Below are 15,744 nucleotides of genomic sequence, written 5' to 3'. Positions count from 1 at the left end.
TAGTGTTGCATCTTGCCAGAAACCTTGCTCGACTTCGGCTACTTGCTTCCTTAGTTTCTGCGGCTGGGTCGACTGGAGCGGAGCGGAAAGCCTAACCGGATATACTCGGCATCGTTGGGTGAGCCTTTTCGTGCGCGCCACCCACTTGGTGTTGAGGCATCGCAGATGAACATATTTGAAGGCTTTTCGAGCCCATCTGCCTTCCGGAAAAGCAGCAAGTCGACGCTCGTAGGCTAATTTTGCCACTGCCTCTCGGGCTTCAAATGGGGAACAACCAAGGTCGCCTCGTACGTTATCGTTAGGTGTGAACCTGTGAGCGCCTATAGCTGCACGTCCAACTTCACGCTGCCTGGTTTCGAGGGTTTGTCTCGTCGACGATGATAGACAGGTGACGGAGTTACTGAAGGTGAACCCAGGCACCGCCACTGCCTTCCAGAGAGCACATATGGTCTCAAATCTGTTGAAAGACCATAAAGCCAGTCTTCCCAGGAATACCCTACAGGTGACAGCTCTTCCTCGGAGTTCTTCTTCATGTCTAAACAAGTAATTCTGGGTGGCTGCTATCTTCCCTCCAAGGTACTTGTAGCTGTCGACCCATTCAACGGGGTCTCCCCGCAGATGGAGTGGTCCTGCGTGATTCTCATCTGTGCTAAAGCGCAATGCACCTGACTTCTGCGCATTAAACCGTAGCCCGAGAGATGTGCTTCCTTCCGAGCGGACATCCAATATGGCTTGGAGGTCAAAGACACTACCTGCCAGTGCCACAATTCTGCGTACAGCAGAGCTCGCAGAATGCGTTTTCGGTATGCCCCTTCCTCCACCTAAGACAGGTCGAAATCTCGGCTGTATTCTGCCAGCCGACTCTCCATTTCAGAGATGACTAGCATGAAGAGCATTGGAGACATAGGGCAGCCCTGTTTCAGTAGTTCCCGGACCTCTACTGGCCGAGTGTTGGACCCATCCCAGTTTATTACTGCACGGTTGTCTGTATATACAGGTTGTAGTATGGGGAGTATGCTCTCAGAGTACATATAAGTTCCTGTAGCTTCATTCATAGTACTTCATGTTCTATGGAGTCATATGCCTGAGAAATGTCCGGGAAGGCCATTGCTATCTCTCTGCCCTCAAGTCTAGCAATATATATTAAGTGATACACAAGGAACAGGTTGTTCTCCAGACATCGGCCAGGCCTAAAACCGTTCTGGAGTTCTCCCATGACATTAGCTTCCTCAGTCCAGTGTTGCAGCCGAGATCGGAGTATGTGACCAAATAGCCTGTGTCGCTGTTAGAGATGATGTCACTGTTATTGGCCTGTAACTCTCGGGTAGGTCTTTGTCTGCGCCCTTCTTCAGTACAAGTCCGATCCTGGTTACCCTCCAGCTTTGTGGTATTAGTCCGCTGTGCAGTATTGCAGTAAATGTATCCTGTATTGCCTGCCGCGCCTGTTTGCCACATTTCTTCAACAGCAAGGGAGGTATGCCATCCAGTCCGGTGGCTAATTTTCCTCACCATGTCTATAAAAGCTATCTCCCCCTTTGCGTAATGGGTTCTTCCATCTCATAATTACTAAGTTGAGGTGCGGAGGCATCGAGCAAAGAAAAGGGTGTGGGGGAGTGGGATTTAAGCTTGTTATAATACCCATGTACTTTTCTAGAAAGTGCAGGCATGCACTTTCACCCTCATAGTTAATTGCAGTGGCTTTAGCTCTTAGCTTGCTTGTGTGTGAGCCAGCTGTAGGCTGAAGGCATTGAACATATCTCCAGATTTCAAGCACAGTCATCGTATACATAAATTTCAACTATAGCGTTAAATTCCAAGACTTAAATTTGTTTCTCCTTAAAAATAACAAACCCTCGATCCATCCTGCTCCATATATGCGCCCATTAACTACAATAAGACTAACCAGAGATCACCACTACAAATCCTTAACTCCTTATTATCAAACAAGATCTAACGCCTTCAAATTTTCCTATTCCCCCCGTAGTATTGAAGAATGGAACGCACTATACCAATATCATTGTTAAACGGCAATGACTCAATTGATCTGATTAATTTTTGATCTGTTAATTTCGTAACAGAGATGTGAGCGTTTTGTTTGTTTTCTCCTGAATGCTTCCATGATTATTTTTTTTGTCATTTTACCACTCATGCTTGGGCCTTCATGGGCTTGCAGTTTCGTAAATAAATAAATAAATAAATAAATAAATAAATAAATAAATAAATAAATAAATAGGCGTAACTATGCACGAAATCTTCTTTAAGAAGCACAGCAGTGAGGCGACGTGATTAGTGAACGAAAGAATATGAACTCGATCATTCCTAGTTCACTCAGGCTCGTAACTGCTAATACATTAAAATCGGGGCTGAACACCTTTTCTTGTTTTTAAAGCTGAGTAGCTAAGATTTAAAAATACTCATTCATTTATGATACACGACCATGTATTAGCTAAAAGGCGCAGTGCGCGGAACTACGCCAACACTCGTTTCCCCTTCTCGGTGCTTCAGGGTTCGCAGAGATCGTGTACAGTGTCGAAGGAAACTGCTTTTCAGTGATCAACGCCACACGTTGCTTCATATGAGTGCGATGTTGTCCCATACAGCCAATAGTTACCACAAGCCCATTCCCCTATTGAAGTGATTCAGGCATTCGGACACACTTATAAGGCGTTATATGGCGACGAAGCCGATAGCGTCGTTTCTATTGTGCTCCACAAGCTAACCGCTTTCAACGGTCTACAAGCACTGCATATCTGGCCCGCTGTATCATTAGCAGCGTGCTAAAACAAAGGCACAGAGCTCTAAATGTGAGTCAGCTTTAAGATGTGAAGAAGGAGCCAATGGTTGTGGCGGGCGCAGCTGCAGCCAAATGGGAATTTAGTGCACATTGTGACAACGAGACATGTTTGCAAGATTGCAAGGTTTTATCGCTGTCACGTTTCCACATCACCTAGCATACGGTAATGCGGTAATCTCCTGCCTTGCACCTGCTGCGTTTTGCCGGGGCAGAAAGATTAACCGTACACGCTCAGGTACTTTTGCGCATACGGTAGCGACCGCGCGGTTAAAACCCTATATTATCTAAGCAGTACCAGCCACTGTGAGAACGCACCTTTGCGACGGGGGTGAAATTGCGATTCATGCCTGCTATCTGGTGATGCGTGAAGGATCCTGCGGCGTGGGGCTGCCTGGGGCCGTTCGGGGGGTATCCGTTTCCCTGTGCTGGAGGAGGGAGAGAGAAAAAAAAGGAATGCAGCATGTTTGCGAGGGAGAATGTGCATTGCGCTCATATGCTTTCACATGATGTGGGCGGAGAGGGCAACAAAGAGCGGCGGCACTGTAACTCCGTGCTCTGCAGGCATAGGTCAACTAACTCTCAAGTATTTTGCACAAACTGAGGTGTATGTCGGTCAAGCACTGAACCAGATGCCGCTGTCACATCGACTGAGCGGCGTCGTTGTTGTTTTACGAGTCCTTTGTTTACGCGCTTTTGATGTGCGCCTGCTGTTTCATCCTTCATTTCCTATATCGTGTGGTACCGCAAGTTTAGCAAGTTAGTTGTATGTTTTTAAATTGAACTCCGCTACGTCATCTGTAATTGCATGCTAGATTTACTGACCAGCGCTGACGGCGCTGCACATATATGCGCGTTATTTAAAGACCCGTTACCCATGCTTCACAACACTTTAGCATTTACAGGTTGCAGTCCTGGTGTTTCAAAGCGGCTTCAATGATCGATGCCGCCTCAACAACACTGTTCTTCTTGTGAACTTTTATGTGGCTTAGAGAAGAAAAAATATGGGCGGACGCTTAAGCTTCGCCTTTAAGAGTGGACCGTGATAGCATTCAAAGATCCCTGCCTGCTTCTCACGCTTCCCGGCAACTGCAGCTTATGTAGCCGTAATGTTATCCTGAGAACGCTGGCGGCGAACGCTATGCAGGAAGACGAGCTTTCTGGTTCTTTCTCTTTTTTTTTTTTGATGATGTTGCGAGGAACCGAGCGGGCCGCGCCACTCGTATACTAAGCCAGACCTTAAACGGCAGCTGGAAAATGGCCTTGTGTTTGAGTTTCCGCGTAACAGACTTATGTCTTCTCGTATATTAAAATTACAATCAGATGCTATCATGTCTGGAGTTTGTGTGCAAGTCGTACCTTGCGAATTTTCTGAAGCATTTGACTTTGACAAATTTAATTGGGTCAGTAGCCTCTATGCGCCACGCGGAGGTCCTGCGTGGTTCGGAATGATTTACTGGGCCACGGACGCTGACGCCGACACCGTCGCCGACGCCGGATTTTCCGCGAGACGGGGCCCTTAACGCTATCGCATTAAAACGTATCCATGGTGCGGTGCCTGTTTCCGCACTTTGTAGATGCAGTTTGGCCATATCTCAGCGCGGGACAGCAGCTCTCACCTGTCGACAACTCAATCAATGACAATCAGACTCGGCACGCGCCTTTGTTCATCGTGTATAGTGTGGATTCACCGATGGAGAGAAACATCAGCGTTTGGCACGCAAGCGTTGGCTGCTGTTGCTGCTGCTGCTGCTGCTGCTGATTATTATTATTATTATTATTATTATTATTATTATTATTATTATTATTATTATTTATTGGCATGCCCCTTGAAACGGGGCGATGACAAATAGCCACGTACCCTACTTGAGTTAATCAGGTATCAGTTAATCATTTTTCATAGCCTCATGTATCTATACCTTGTACTGCTACGTATAGCTTTAACAAATCTCGTCCTATCAATTTTTGCCCTGCTTTGTTTCCACCAATACTCTAAACGTCTGTTGCTTATCTCAGCAGCTGACCGGTCGATGTTTCCATCCACCTTCTGGAAGGTGCACACGCTACCTATACGGGTCTGCTATTCTCCCGCCTATCTCCAAGAACTGGTAAGGCGCTATCTCTGTTGGGTGGCGCTACCTACCGACGGGTGCCTTGCTGCAGGGCTCGTGGGGCCGCTTGGGCTTGAGGTCGCTGGTGCAGAGGCAGATGAAGGTGCCGTTCACGTTGTGGCAGCCCGCCTCGAGGCCGCATAGCGTCGAGTTGTGCGCGCATAGGTCCAGCTCTGCACGGGATGAAAACAACAAAAGAGGTCGACGCGGCGTAAGTTGTTTGCACATTCACCGCAGAAACAGAAAAAGAAAAGTGTATCGCGTTTTATCACAGTGTCTTTTTGTTCGAGATGCACTTCAGCTGCAGCGTCTTGCAGCAAGCAACACGATAAACGAGAACACTATCACCTTCCGTACGCGCGGTCCAACCACATTGACATCGACAGCGACGGCAGTCGAAAGGAGGCGCTCTGCGTTCAGGGTACACCGCCTTGCCGACATTAACAAAATTTATAGCTTTTCGCTGTCTTCTTTTGCAAGAAGTGCGGAGTGAAAACAGTGAAGACACCGCAATGCATCGTCGGCTCGCTAAGTTCTCGCGAAAAACGTTGTGCGTTGAAAAAAAAAACATATTTCAGTGATATGTATCCATGGCAGCATTGCCTATACAACCCGTTGCATGCGACGGATCGGAGCTTGCTTGGTCGGAACGCAAACCTGGCGGTTTAACGGAAGTTCTGGGCGACTAAGACTGATAAACGTAAATGACTACAACGTCACCTAGGTAGCCTGACGCCCTCATTAAAAATTAGCTTGTATAAATGATTGCACTACGCGTGGTACATTGAAATACTACAAACTGATAATTTCTTTAAAGTAACGTCTCAATTGAGCGCATAGGCCTTCTATGGTAGTATTTCCTAACAGTCCTTTTCATTTTTTTCGTGATACTTCTCCTTTGTTACTGGCTTGCATGAAACCTGCATCAAAGTCCTGGCTCTCGCTGGGGCTGGTCACTCCGCGGAATGAATTCTAGGAAACTAATAGTCATATGCAAAGGAACCATCAAAAAAGGGCCCCTGTCATCTGCAAGAGGAGTTCTGCCAAGCGTGTCATGGATCGCTTGTACAGGCGTTAAGTACCGGTCACGCTTCCTGTATTTCAACGTGCATTTGAAGCGTGTGCTTGATTTTAGTTTTACTTTTCAGAGCAATGGCGCGAAATTAAAGCCCCATAGAACACCGGTAAGCGCCCAGCCGACGAATAGTGCTCCAGACTGATAGGGAAAATGAAAGCCCGGTATGAGACGTTTGCTTGCGCCAGCGCTGATGGCGGGATGCAGGTCGCATCTCGAGAGAGACCCGCTCGAGACGATTCGACTTCCGATTTCGCTGCCGTCCAACCGCCCGGCAACAAGGGCTCCGCTTCGGCGTGGTTGGTGCCACACGTGGTTGGTGCCTGATCCGTCGCACCTTTGTCGACATCGCCGATGCGATTTGGATCTACACAAGTGTTCTCGCGGTGTGTAAACGCCCAGTGAGATGGCGATAACGCTTGTGATCTGCATCTCGCCCTCTGGTTCTCTTCACGGGCGTGCCTGCTACGTTTTCGACACCGAGTGTTCAGTTGTCGACCCTACCACGCAGAGATAAGGTTGGGAAGCATAAAACTACGTGTGACGAAATAGGCGCACCGCCTCGTTTACCTATACTCGTCAGTTGCGGAACAGGCTTTGCTGCTGAGAAGCTTAAGGCCTCTACACTAGTGTGTAGGAAGAAGCAGAACGAGTACTCTATAATTAAATCATTCCGCCTTCTCGTTTCGGGTCTTGCTGACGCGATGGCAGTGCTTTGATATTGAGTAAGAGGCTGGTTACGCGAAGTGGTAAGCGTGCCACAGGCGAGTATCATGGCGAGTGCTTGGCAGAACGTAGAGACAACACCCGTTCTAACAAGGATACCAGACTGTTACCTGACTTACGCCACGAAGCAAGCGCACACGCCCGTCACGAGACTCGACGTGACGGCATTCTGCGCCGCAGAAGAAGCGGAGCTATGTGATTCTTTTTACGTGCGCAGCCAGGCCTTGGTAGAGTGGCTGCAGCGATGTCTCTTCCACCCACTACCTTAGTTTACTTATCGCGGTGACGGCGCTGCGATAAGTAAGCAAAGGTGGAAGAGCACAAATAAGTCAGCGCTGAGAGACAGATGCGTACATAGTCTTGGGAGTAGGAGACCCCCAGGGCTGTCGCCGTTGGCAGGGGCTGACCGTTCATCCAGACATCCCAGTGACCTAGTACGCCCGCCTTGGCCACTCACGGGTCGAGAGACTGATGGAGTGCCTGCCAACGAAGCTACTACCGCAGGCGCGACGGACGTTTTGAGACAGCGTGCTGTCCCGTTGCGGGAAGATAAATAGGCCGCGGCGTTGGCAGGGAAAAGTACGTGTGATACGGGTCGCCGAGAGATGTAGGCGAAGCACGCGCATGCTGACGCGCTCGCGCCAAAATTGTTCCGGTCGTTTCTGTGAAACACAATTACTGAACCGGAAACGAAGTGCCCTGAATCCACTTAAAGCGTTCCGGAGGAATAGCGCACGCAGGAACGGGGACAAAGGAAGCCTATTCCCGTGATAGCATCGGCCAGTTGGTTATTCATATTCATGCGGGAACAGCGCTAAAGACACGGAGAAAGGTGAAGGCACAACGTGTCGTTTTCTATGTACCTTCACCTTTGTCCGTGTCCTTGGCGTTGTTCCCGTCTGAATAAGACAAAAGAAAACACGCAACACATACACAGAGCTCTGTGGATTTCTTTTCGTGTGTTTTTTGTAACTGTCCCTGTGCGTGCTTTTTCACTAGACCATCACGAACTACAACCAAGCGTCTCTTGCCACACTGGTTGGCTATACTTAAGGCAGCACCTTCGGCTTTATGTGCGCAGCAAGAGTATGGCCGGCACGACCGTAGGCTGTTACCCTGCAGAAAGCGCGCAAAATTTCACAATGATTCCGGTAAAATACATTATCGCCAATCTTCACGTTTACTAACAAGATTATTTTCCTCTTCGGCGTAGTTTTTGGCGCTTGCAGTCGTCGAACAGTATAAGGCATGAAAATATCGTGTGGGTTCCGAGTCTCGTGATGTATCTTGAACCCGTTACATGAACCATGGGCTCGAGATTTCATGTTATCGTTATTGTTTCACAGTGAGTTTAAAGTTATCGTATGTCGGCACAGAATGTCTTTCTCCAAATTTCACTCTATTCAGCTCGGTTCAGTCAGCTCCAGTGCTCAGCGATCAAATGCAAATTAGCTTGAAGCATTCGACATCCAGCCGTCGTAAGGGGTGCCTGATGGTGAAAAGAAGCGTTTCCGGGTCTGAGACAGAGAGAGAGAGAGAGAGAGAGAGAGGGAAACATCAGATAAACTCTCACTCACGAGGCGCATCACTAACACGGTTTTCGAACAATTCCTTTCTACCCCGTTTCACTACTGACTTCTTAGCAAGCAGCGAGGCACTGATGCTTCACGGGCTAAGCTTTGATTCCTAGTCCTTGTGTAAACAGTGTTGCTATAAACCAGTGTAGTGTTCCGCTCCCATCTGTTTTCATTAGACCGCACTTCGTGTTTCCGCAGAGGCGCGTTTTCTGGCTATGCTTACTTAGCCTGCAGCTGCTTCAAGAAGTGGCGCCAACTTCCAAGGCTTGAGGCGCAACATTTAGTACTTTGATAATAACAGAGAAATAAATAATTGTGGCTCGATATCGCCTCTTCCAGTGTTGCCGAATCCTGTTGGCTGGATTACGGAAAGAAATAATACCAATAAATATTTAATCCGCTGTCGAGAACCACACTCAGAAACTTAGAGCGAGCTGCCTTAACGTTGGAGTTATTCCCCGTAGAGAAAGGATATTTGCTTTTGCTGTGATGGAATAACAGGCGCTCTAAGGAGACACATAATTTCACCCTCTCGTTGTGGATTTGCGCAAAGCACGTTTACTTGACAGCGCTTTAATGGATAACTAATTTTTTATACCCTAGACAACTGCGTACATCGTAATTCGGTACCCTACTCTGTCCCCCCCCCTCCTTTTTTTTTTTCAGTTGGAGCTAATACAGTCGATCGTTCGTATATACTGTCATGAAGGGAATCGGTAAGCGGCTCGATGTATGTGACGGTTATAGTGCTTAGGTCTCGAAAACTCAAACCTCCGAGCTGTACCTCCTTCTCTGAATTCATAACGAGTTTCATAAGATAATGAAACGCAGTAACAAACAAATAATGATAGAAAAGAAACGTTAAAGAAGCAACAGGCAAGCGAAAGCTTTCGTCATGTTTTCACGTATAGGTTTGAATGAACGGTTGTCAAAAACGCCGTGGTCATTGGTACAAGAGACAGCGCGCAAAGCAGTCGACTCTGCATAATATAAAAATTTCCAGAGATGTCGTCTCTATTCCGTTCTGCGTGCGTTCAAAGATACATTGACAGAAAAATCTCCTTGAACTTGGCTGGAGTTCAAGGCGAGGAACTAGACAACGTATGCCTTTTTTGCAAAAGAAGCGGCGCCAAATTAAATTTTCTGCGCGAAGCATTGCGGGGTATCTACTTTCAGTAGAGCGAATGCGTGTGCAGGAAACGTGGTGAGAACTTGAAAAAAAGTGACTGTCGTCCATTCCGACGCCTACAGATACGAGCGCTTTCTTGCTATCACAACTTAAGTTACGAGATCTAGAAAGCGCTCGTATACGCTGCATTACGTAGTAATATCGAAGGAACAAGCATGAAGTGTCCACTCATAAATCGCTTGTATATTAATTTATAGATCTGTGCCAGTGGCCCTTTTAACGAACCTAAGTAGGGAACATGGAAAGTGGGCAATTTCGCTTCGCTTTCATTCGCTGTCAATATTTTCAACGTTATACGTGGAGACCCACTTAACCTTCTCTTACCCTGCCGTCTCTAATAATTATCTAAGCAAAACCGCATGCGCCTGTACCTCAGTAACTTGCTACGTCATTAACTTCGCACCAAATAACTATTGTCGTCAAGAGGTCGTTGCGGATTAGATTTGCAAGCAACAAACCAAGGTTAGGAAGAACCACGATAAAAATAAAGTATTGAAGCCAGCGTGTATATTAAGTTCAGCGAGCTGTTTATAACGTTGCTCTTTGTGGAAGTGATCTTGTTTAGTTATTTTCGGCGCAGAAGCTGCCGCTTAATATGGATTGATAGAAAGGCACACGAAAAAAAGAAGGAAAAAAAGAAAGAATTACAGCATCGCTCAAAGCGCAGCGCACACCTCCAGCTCTTGAGGACGCCGTTCGCGGCACGCGAATATTTTCCAATTCTCGAGTGAGCCCAAGCGACACGACGTCAAAGCAATTTGGCAAGTCTGCATGCCTGTTTATTTATAAAGGACAACGTATCGCTGAAAAGTTCGAAGGCATCTTTTTCTATCGTCTTTTTTCCCACGAATTTTCTCCCAATGAAAGTGTTCTCTTAAATATCTCGTATGTCTTTATTTTACATCGACGGCGTTCCAAGAGGGCTGAATAATTCAGTTCGCACGAGAAAAGGCATTTTATGGTTGGCACCAACGCGTGCTGTGCTTGCGAGCTACGGGAACGTCGCTCACGTCGGCCAAAGTCGTTCTGCGGCATATACGAGTCTGTCGCTGTGCGTTTAAAGGGTGCCGCATTCCCCTGAGCTGAGCCAAGCGCGACAACGCGACCCATGGCTGTCTAGGGCGGTCGCGCGTGCGCGCCGCCGGCCGTATGCTTCTGCGCAGGCGCGATTTCACCTCAATCCTGTACAGCGGGCCTCTAAACGGCACAGCTCCCGCCATGCGCGCAGTAACGGAGTTTGCCCCATTGTTCCTTTACTCCTCATCTGTCTGCACAATCGTCGCCTGTTTACCCGACGAGAGGGGCAACCTGTCGGCGAGGCTTTACTGGCAGCGCGCGCCGGCACTCGCGTCCATTTGTTCTCGTTTGGCGGACGACGGGGCCTTCTTTTTTTTACGACCGCAGATCGAACGAGCTCCGCAGATGTCACCGGTCGCCGTCATCACGCCCGACAAACAAACGTGGGAGGTCGGCCCGCGCTTGTGTGTGTGTGTGTGTCTGTGCGGGGAGGGGCGAGGGGGTGGTGGTGGCAGGGACGCCGCCATGCGAAGTCCATGCCCCGCGCGCCGTTGTTTTACGGCCGTGCGGGGTCTTGCTGGACTGGCACGTGCGACCTGTAGTACAGGAGCACCCTTCAGCGCTGCGCGTCCCGCAATACACCCGCTGCTCAGTGCGAAAGCCAAAATGCGGCGGTCGGACGGCGCGTGTTATATCTCTGCCAGCGCGGGGGCGTGCTAATTAGGACTTCTGTGCGAAGTTATAGCTACGCGCTATTATACTGAAAAACAAACAAACGATTGAGCCGTATGGCTATTTCGGTGACAGTTCCGCCTGACGCGACAAACGGAGCGATGCGGAAGGCGTTCGTTGAGGTCGCGACCTTTACATGTACTGATCGTTTTATCGATAGAATTAACAGTGATGCGAAGAGAAAATATAGCGCTGGTGTTATGTTTGTTAGCCTGAAAACCACTTTTGATACGTCCACTTTTGCCATTTTAGCGATTCCGTGTGCATCGATAGTGATGCGTAAGTCCTCGAAACAGATTGTTTCGGAATATGAGACCGTGGACGCGACTCGAACAATAACGAATCACGCTGGCTATAAGTGCCGTGGTAGGACTGTTATCGAACCACTTCGTTAAGGCAAATGGACGTGAAGGGTTGAAATCTGGGCCAGTTGGTACATACTTGAAGGAAAAAAAACAGTCAAAAACACAAAGGACAAGAGGATAGGTTCACACCACGACGACTGGACTATCAACTGAGCTTTATGAGAAGGAACGTACGAAGCTGGTAGATGGTGTCGCAACTGAACGTAGGATACTTGAAGTTATGCCGTATGTGCATAAAATGAGCCACAACATCAAGAAGGTTGCCGCCAAGCCGGGAGTCAGTGTTGTGTTTTCTGCCCTTTGCAATCTTTCGGGTCTGTGCTCGCGCATTTCTCGAGGCAGGGCAAGGAACCACGTTTGCACAACGCAGCATGAAAACCCTTTTACGGCATGTGCTGCAGGGGTTGTCTATAAGTTCCCTCTCACGTGCGAAAGATTTTAAATAGGCCCAACCGGTCGATGTATTAATGACCGCCTGCGTGAGCACCACTCCTCCCTGGGGTCAGATAACGCTGCAAACTTGCCTCACCATTGCAATGAATGTGGTTGTTACCCTTTGTTCGGCAATGTGACGATTCTTGGTAGGGGCAAGGGCAAAGAAGAGCGAGAAATTCTGGAAGCGTACTACATCAGTTTATTAGGTGACGACTGCGTTAGTACAACCTCGGTGCGCTTACTTGAAAAAGAATTTGCATTTGTAGGTCGGTCACGATAGAAGCAATTCTTGTCTTTTCATGCTCTGGGATTAGCGTTGATGCAGTTGCGCATGCTCTGCTGGCCTTGCTGGGACTACACCGATTCTAATAAAGTTCAGTTGATAGTCCAGTCGTTGTGGTGTGAACCTCTCCTTTTGTCCTTTGTGTTTTTGACTGGTTTTTTCCTTCAAATGGACGTGGCAAGGGCTGTTTGTGTTGCCCAAGGTTTTTTATCGCAATTGGCGAGCTTGGCGCCACGCACCATGCATGGCGCTGCGCGAGATCTGTTGCGACAAAAGGCAGTTGGTGAAAGAAAGGCAGGGCAAGGCAGTGTGTCTATACGACACGTGCACAGTGAACAACCCGTGACAATATCAGCCGTCATCTATGTGCGTCCAGACACATTGCCCCAGACACATTGCCGTACTTTGTGGACGTGGCGTGCAAACGACAGTGCTACGAGCCTTCTTCAGCGTTGCCGCCGTCTTACTTTCTCCGGTTCCGCAGCAAGTCAACCATGTATAGCTGCCGCGGCACTCTCTCTTCGGAAGCTTCTAGTAGCTCCACGAAGAGCTTGTTGGGTCCGCCGACAACGCATGACCTCGGTTAATACGTCGGTGCTGGCGCTCCTGTTGTTCTTGTTGTTGTTGTCACTCTTTCATCTCAAGGTTCATACCCACCGTGGCTGATTGGCCAAGAATGGGGCGGATAAAGCAAAGTAACATTCCAAATGAAATTTTATTTGTAAAGTTGTTTCCTATCAAGTATCTGGCTCCGACCCACTATGGGGAATTGGCCAAGAAATTGATGGATCATTCTAATTTATAATGATCTAGCATTGCCGAAAAGGAAACGCTTATCATCGTCTTCTTTTTCTATACCGATCCACAGCGGCGCAAATCTTAGGTGAGAGATTGGCCAAGGTATTTATTATCGAAATTAGGAAAGTGTAATAATCCAAATACTTATGGTTAGATCACAGGAGATGACGGCACTCTCCTAGAAGAAAACATTATCCAACCTAAGAAAGACCCGTTTTAATGGGAACTCCGAAACGGACGCCTCGGTTGAGAGAATGAGAGGTTCAGTGATAAACCACGTTTAGTGAAAAACAACTTCCAGGTAACAAGGGCGCGCTGCAGAAAAACGTTGCCAATAAGCGAAAGAAGTTGCAGTTTCGCCCTAAAGGCGAAGCATCGATTGCGATAGCAAATTATTTGACAGCTATACAAAGTAAGTTTAGCAGTTTTGTCGGCCGTATAAACTCACTAAGTTAACAAGCATCGTGTCACGCGCGCGCACAAGAAAACATGAACACATCTCACTCGATGACCGCGGAAACTCGCTGTCAGAACGCTGGAGTGAGGTACTTATGCTCACATAATTTTGTTATGTAATACCTAGGTTAACTTATGGGGTTTAACGTGCCAAAATCACGATCTGATTATGAGGCACGCCGTAGTGGGGGATTCCGGAAATTTGGACGACCTCGGTTTCTTTAACGTGCACCTAAACCTGTGTCCACGGGTGTTTTCGCATTTGGCCCCTATCGAACTGCGGCAGCCGTAGCCGAGGTTCATGTAATAGTTAGATAATTTATCATTCATATCTGTAACAGTAGACACTTTAAATCCCATTTGCAAAATACCTATTGCATCTCATCTTAATTTAAAAAATTATGAAAGTTTTTTCACCGCCCCATTGATGGTAGATCCCTCAGAGTGGGTTGCGTCATTTCACTAGGGAACAAGAAGCACGGCAACAGCAACGAGCGCATTGATCTTCGTGCTGCATGCCTCTCACTTCAACGCGAACAAAGCATTGAGAACACAGCGCACACGAAGCTTTGAGCCCTCCGCGCACCTAGACTCTGTACTCCTCGCAGTTCGCTTTCAAGATATAGAGGCCGCGCGGCCGCGCCATACGAAGCAGCTGCCGGAATAGAACACACCTTTCCCCCTCCCTCCACTTCCCCCCGATGCCTTGCGTGCTCCCTCCCTTGTGCGCGCGAGAATGAGCGCGCCATTCTCGGGTCACCCTCGCACGCTTTCACTCGCACATACAGCGCGGCGACGCTGTAATTGCGCTTGGACTTTATACAGAACATCACGGCGACGGCGACGGCAGAAATGCGCCTGGAGTGTTCATATACTTGTTATCGAAATATAAAAAAAGTCTACCACAGTTGATTATTTATATAAATTGACGTATGCACGTGCGTTAGTTCTTTTGATTTCTTTGCATCAAATGATCACCACGCCTGGGTCCTTATTTCTGACCATTTCGGCACTGTGGAATTTTGTCTAGTGGAATCTTCCGACTCGCTCGCAGAGTGAAACAGTGATAATCGATAGAAGCAAACGAAACATGTCTTTATCTTATTTGGGAAGACATCGTAGCCCTAATTTGGTGCAGGTTTGGCACCTTTCTGGTTGTCATGGTGACACACTACCCTCTGCAGTAAGACAGGTACGCATTAATGACTAAATTTAAAGCCCTTTCGTGTACGTATCATCTGTAATAACTTAAATAATTAGAAGCGTAAATAGGAGCTCACTTAAACAATTAGAAGCGTAAATAGGAGCTCTTAATATAGGTGCTCTAATTGTTTTGGGACTCCAAATATAAGCCGTCGTCGCCACTGCACATGCTCGACCCACAAATGGCAGATCATAGTTTGCGTCGGGCACACTATTTCCCGAATACTGCGGGCCGCTACAAGCTACCCCCAAACGAATTGCGTCAGAGACATGGCGACACCCGTCGAAGCGACGGCTCTCGCCTCGCACGAAGTTCGAACACATTTCTCAACAACTTGTAACGTTCGTGACCAATGAATGATCACACAGGTTATTGATCCCTGTGATACCACATTAACATACGAATAGTATAAGGAGCTATCACTGAGTTGGAGATCGACTGTCGATTGTGAGAGCTTGTCGGCCTAAACTGGAGAAGTCTTGCTGTTGCTTGTCGAATGGACCAGGACATTCAGGGCAGATTAAAATCAGTAAGAAAGAAAATGTTTTTACACTGACCTGTTGCGAAAATGTGTGCCTGTATTGCTCCTTGCCTGGACCGCCCTTTAGAGTATACTGCGTGATCATGATGCCTAGCCAACCAGTTCGGATTCAGTCGCTAAGGTGCGAAAGAATAAACGAGAGATTGATTTGTGCCACAAATGAAGCAGTGAAACCTGATATTTCAAATGCCTTCCTTTTTTTTTTATCTGCCGGAGCTGGAAATTACTGCACATCTGAGAATCCGAACCCACGATGCGGGGGCGGACTCAAAAAAAAAAAAAGAAAGAAAAAACGAAGCATGTGGCAATGTTTAGGTGTACGTTAAGCCCCAAGTGGTCAAAGTTAGTCCGGAGAACTCCTCTACGGCGTCTTTTGTGTAGCTTTTGTGGCTTCGGGTCGCTAAGCCCCATCAATCAATCAAAATTCAATCTGAAGACATGAAA

At 47.7% G+C, this 15,744-nt stretch overlaps 1 protein-coding gene across 1 annotated transcript in view; it reads right to left on the bottom strand.

The window, feature by feature from the left end:
* Positions 1–15,744, bottom strand: part of LOC135901737 (high affinity nerve growth factor receptor-like) — a 174,726-nt gene that overhangs the window by 51,430 nt on the left and 107,552 nt on the right. Inside the window, exons 3-4 of the mRNA XM_065431556.1 lie at positions 4,935–5,075; positions 3,110–3,219 (exon numbers count right to left, since the gene is read on the bottom strand). Of these exons, the coding sequence (XP_065287628.1) occupies positions 3,110–3,219; positions 4,935–5,075 (251 nt within the window). The remainder of the gene's footprint in view (positions 1–3,109; positions 3,220–4,934; positions 5,076–15,744) is intronic.

The sequence above is a fragment of the Dermacentor albipictus genome, chromosome 1, assembly GCF_038994185.2.
Source record: "Dermacentor albipictus isolate Rhodes 1998 colony chromosome 1, USDA_Dalb.pri_finalv2, whole genome shotgun sequence".
In the NCBI taxonomy this organism is placed as follows: domain Eukaryota; kingdom Metazoa; phylum Arthropoda; class Arachnida; order Ixodida; family Ixodidae; genus Dermacentor; species Dermacentor albipictus.
This window is presented reverse-complemented; position numbering and strand designations above follow the sequence as displayed.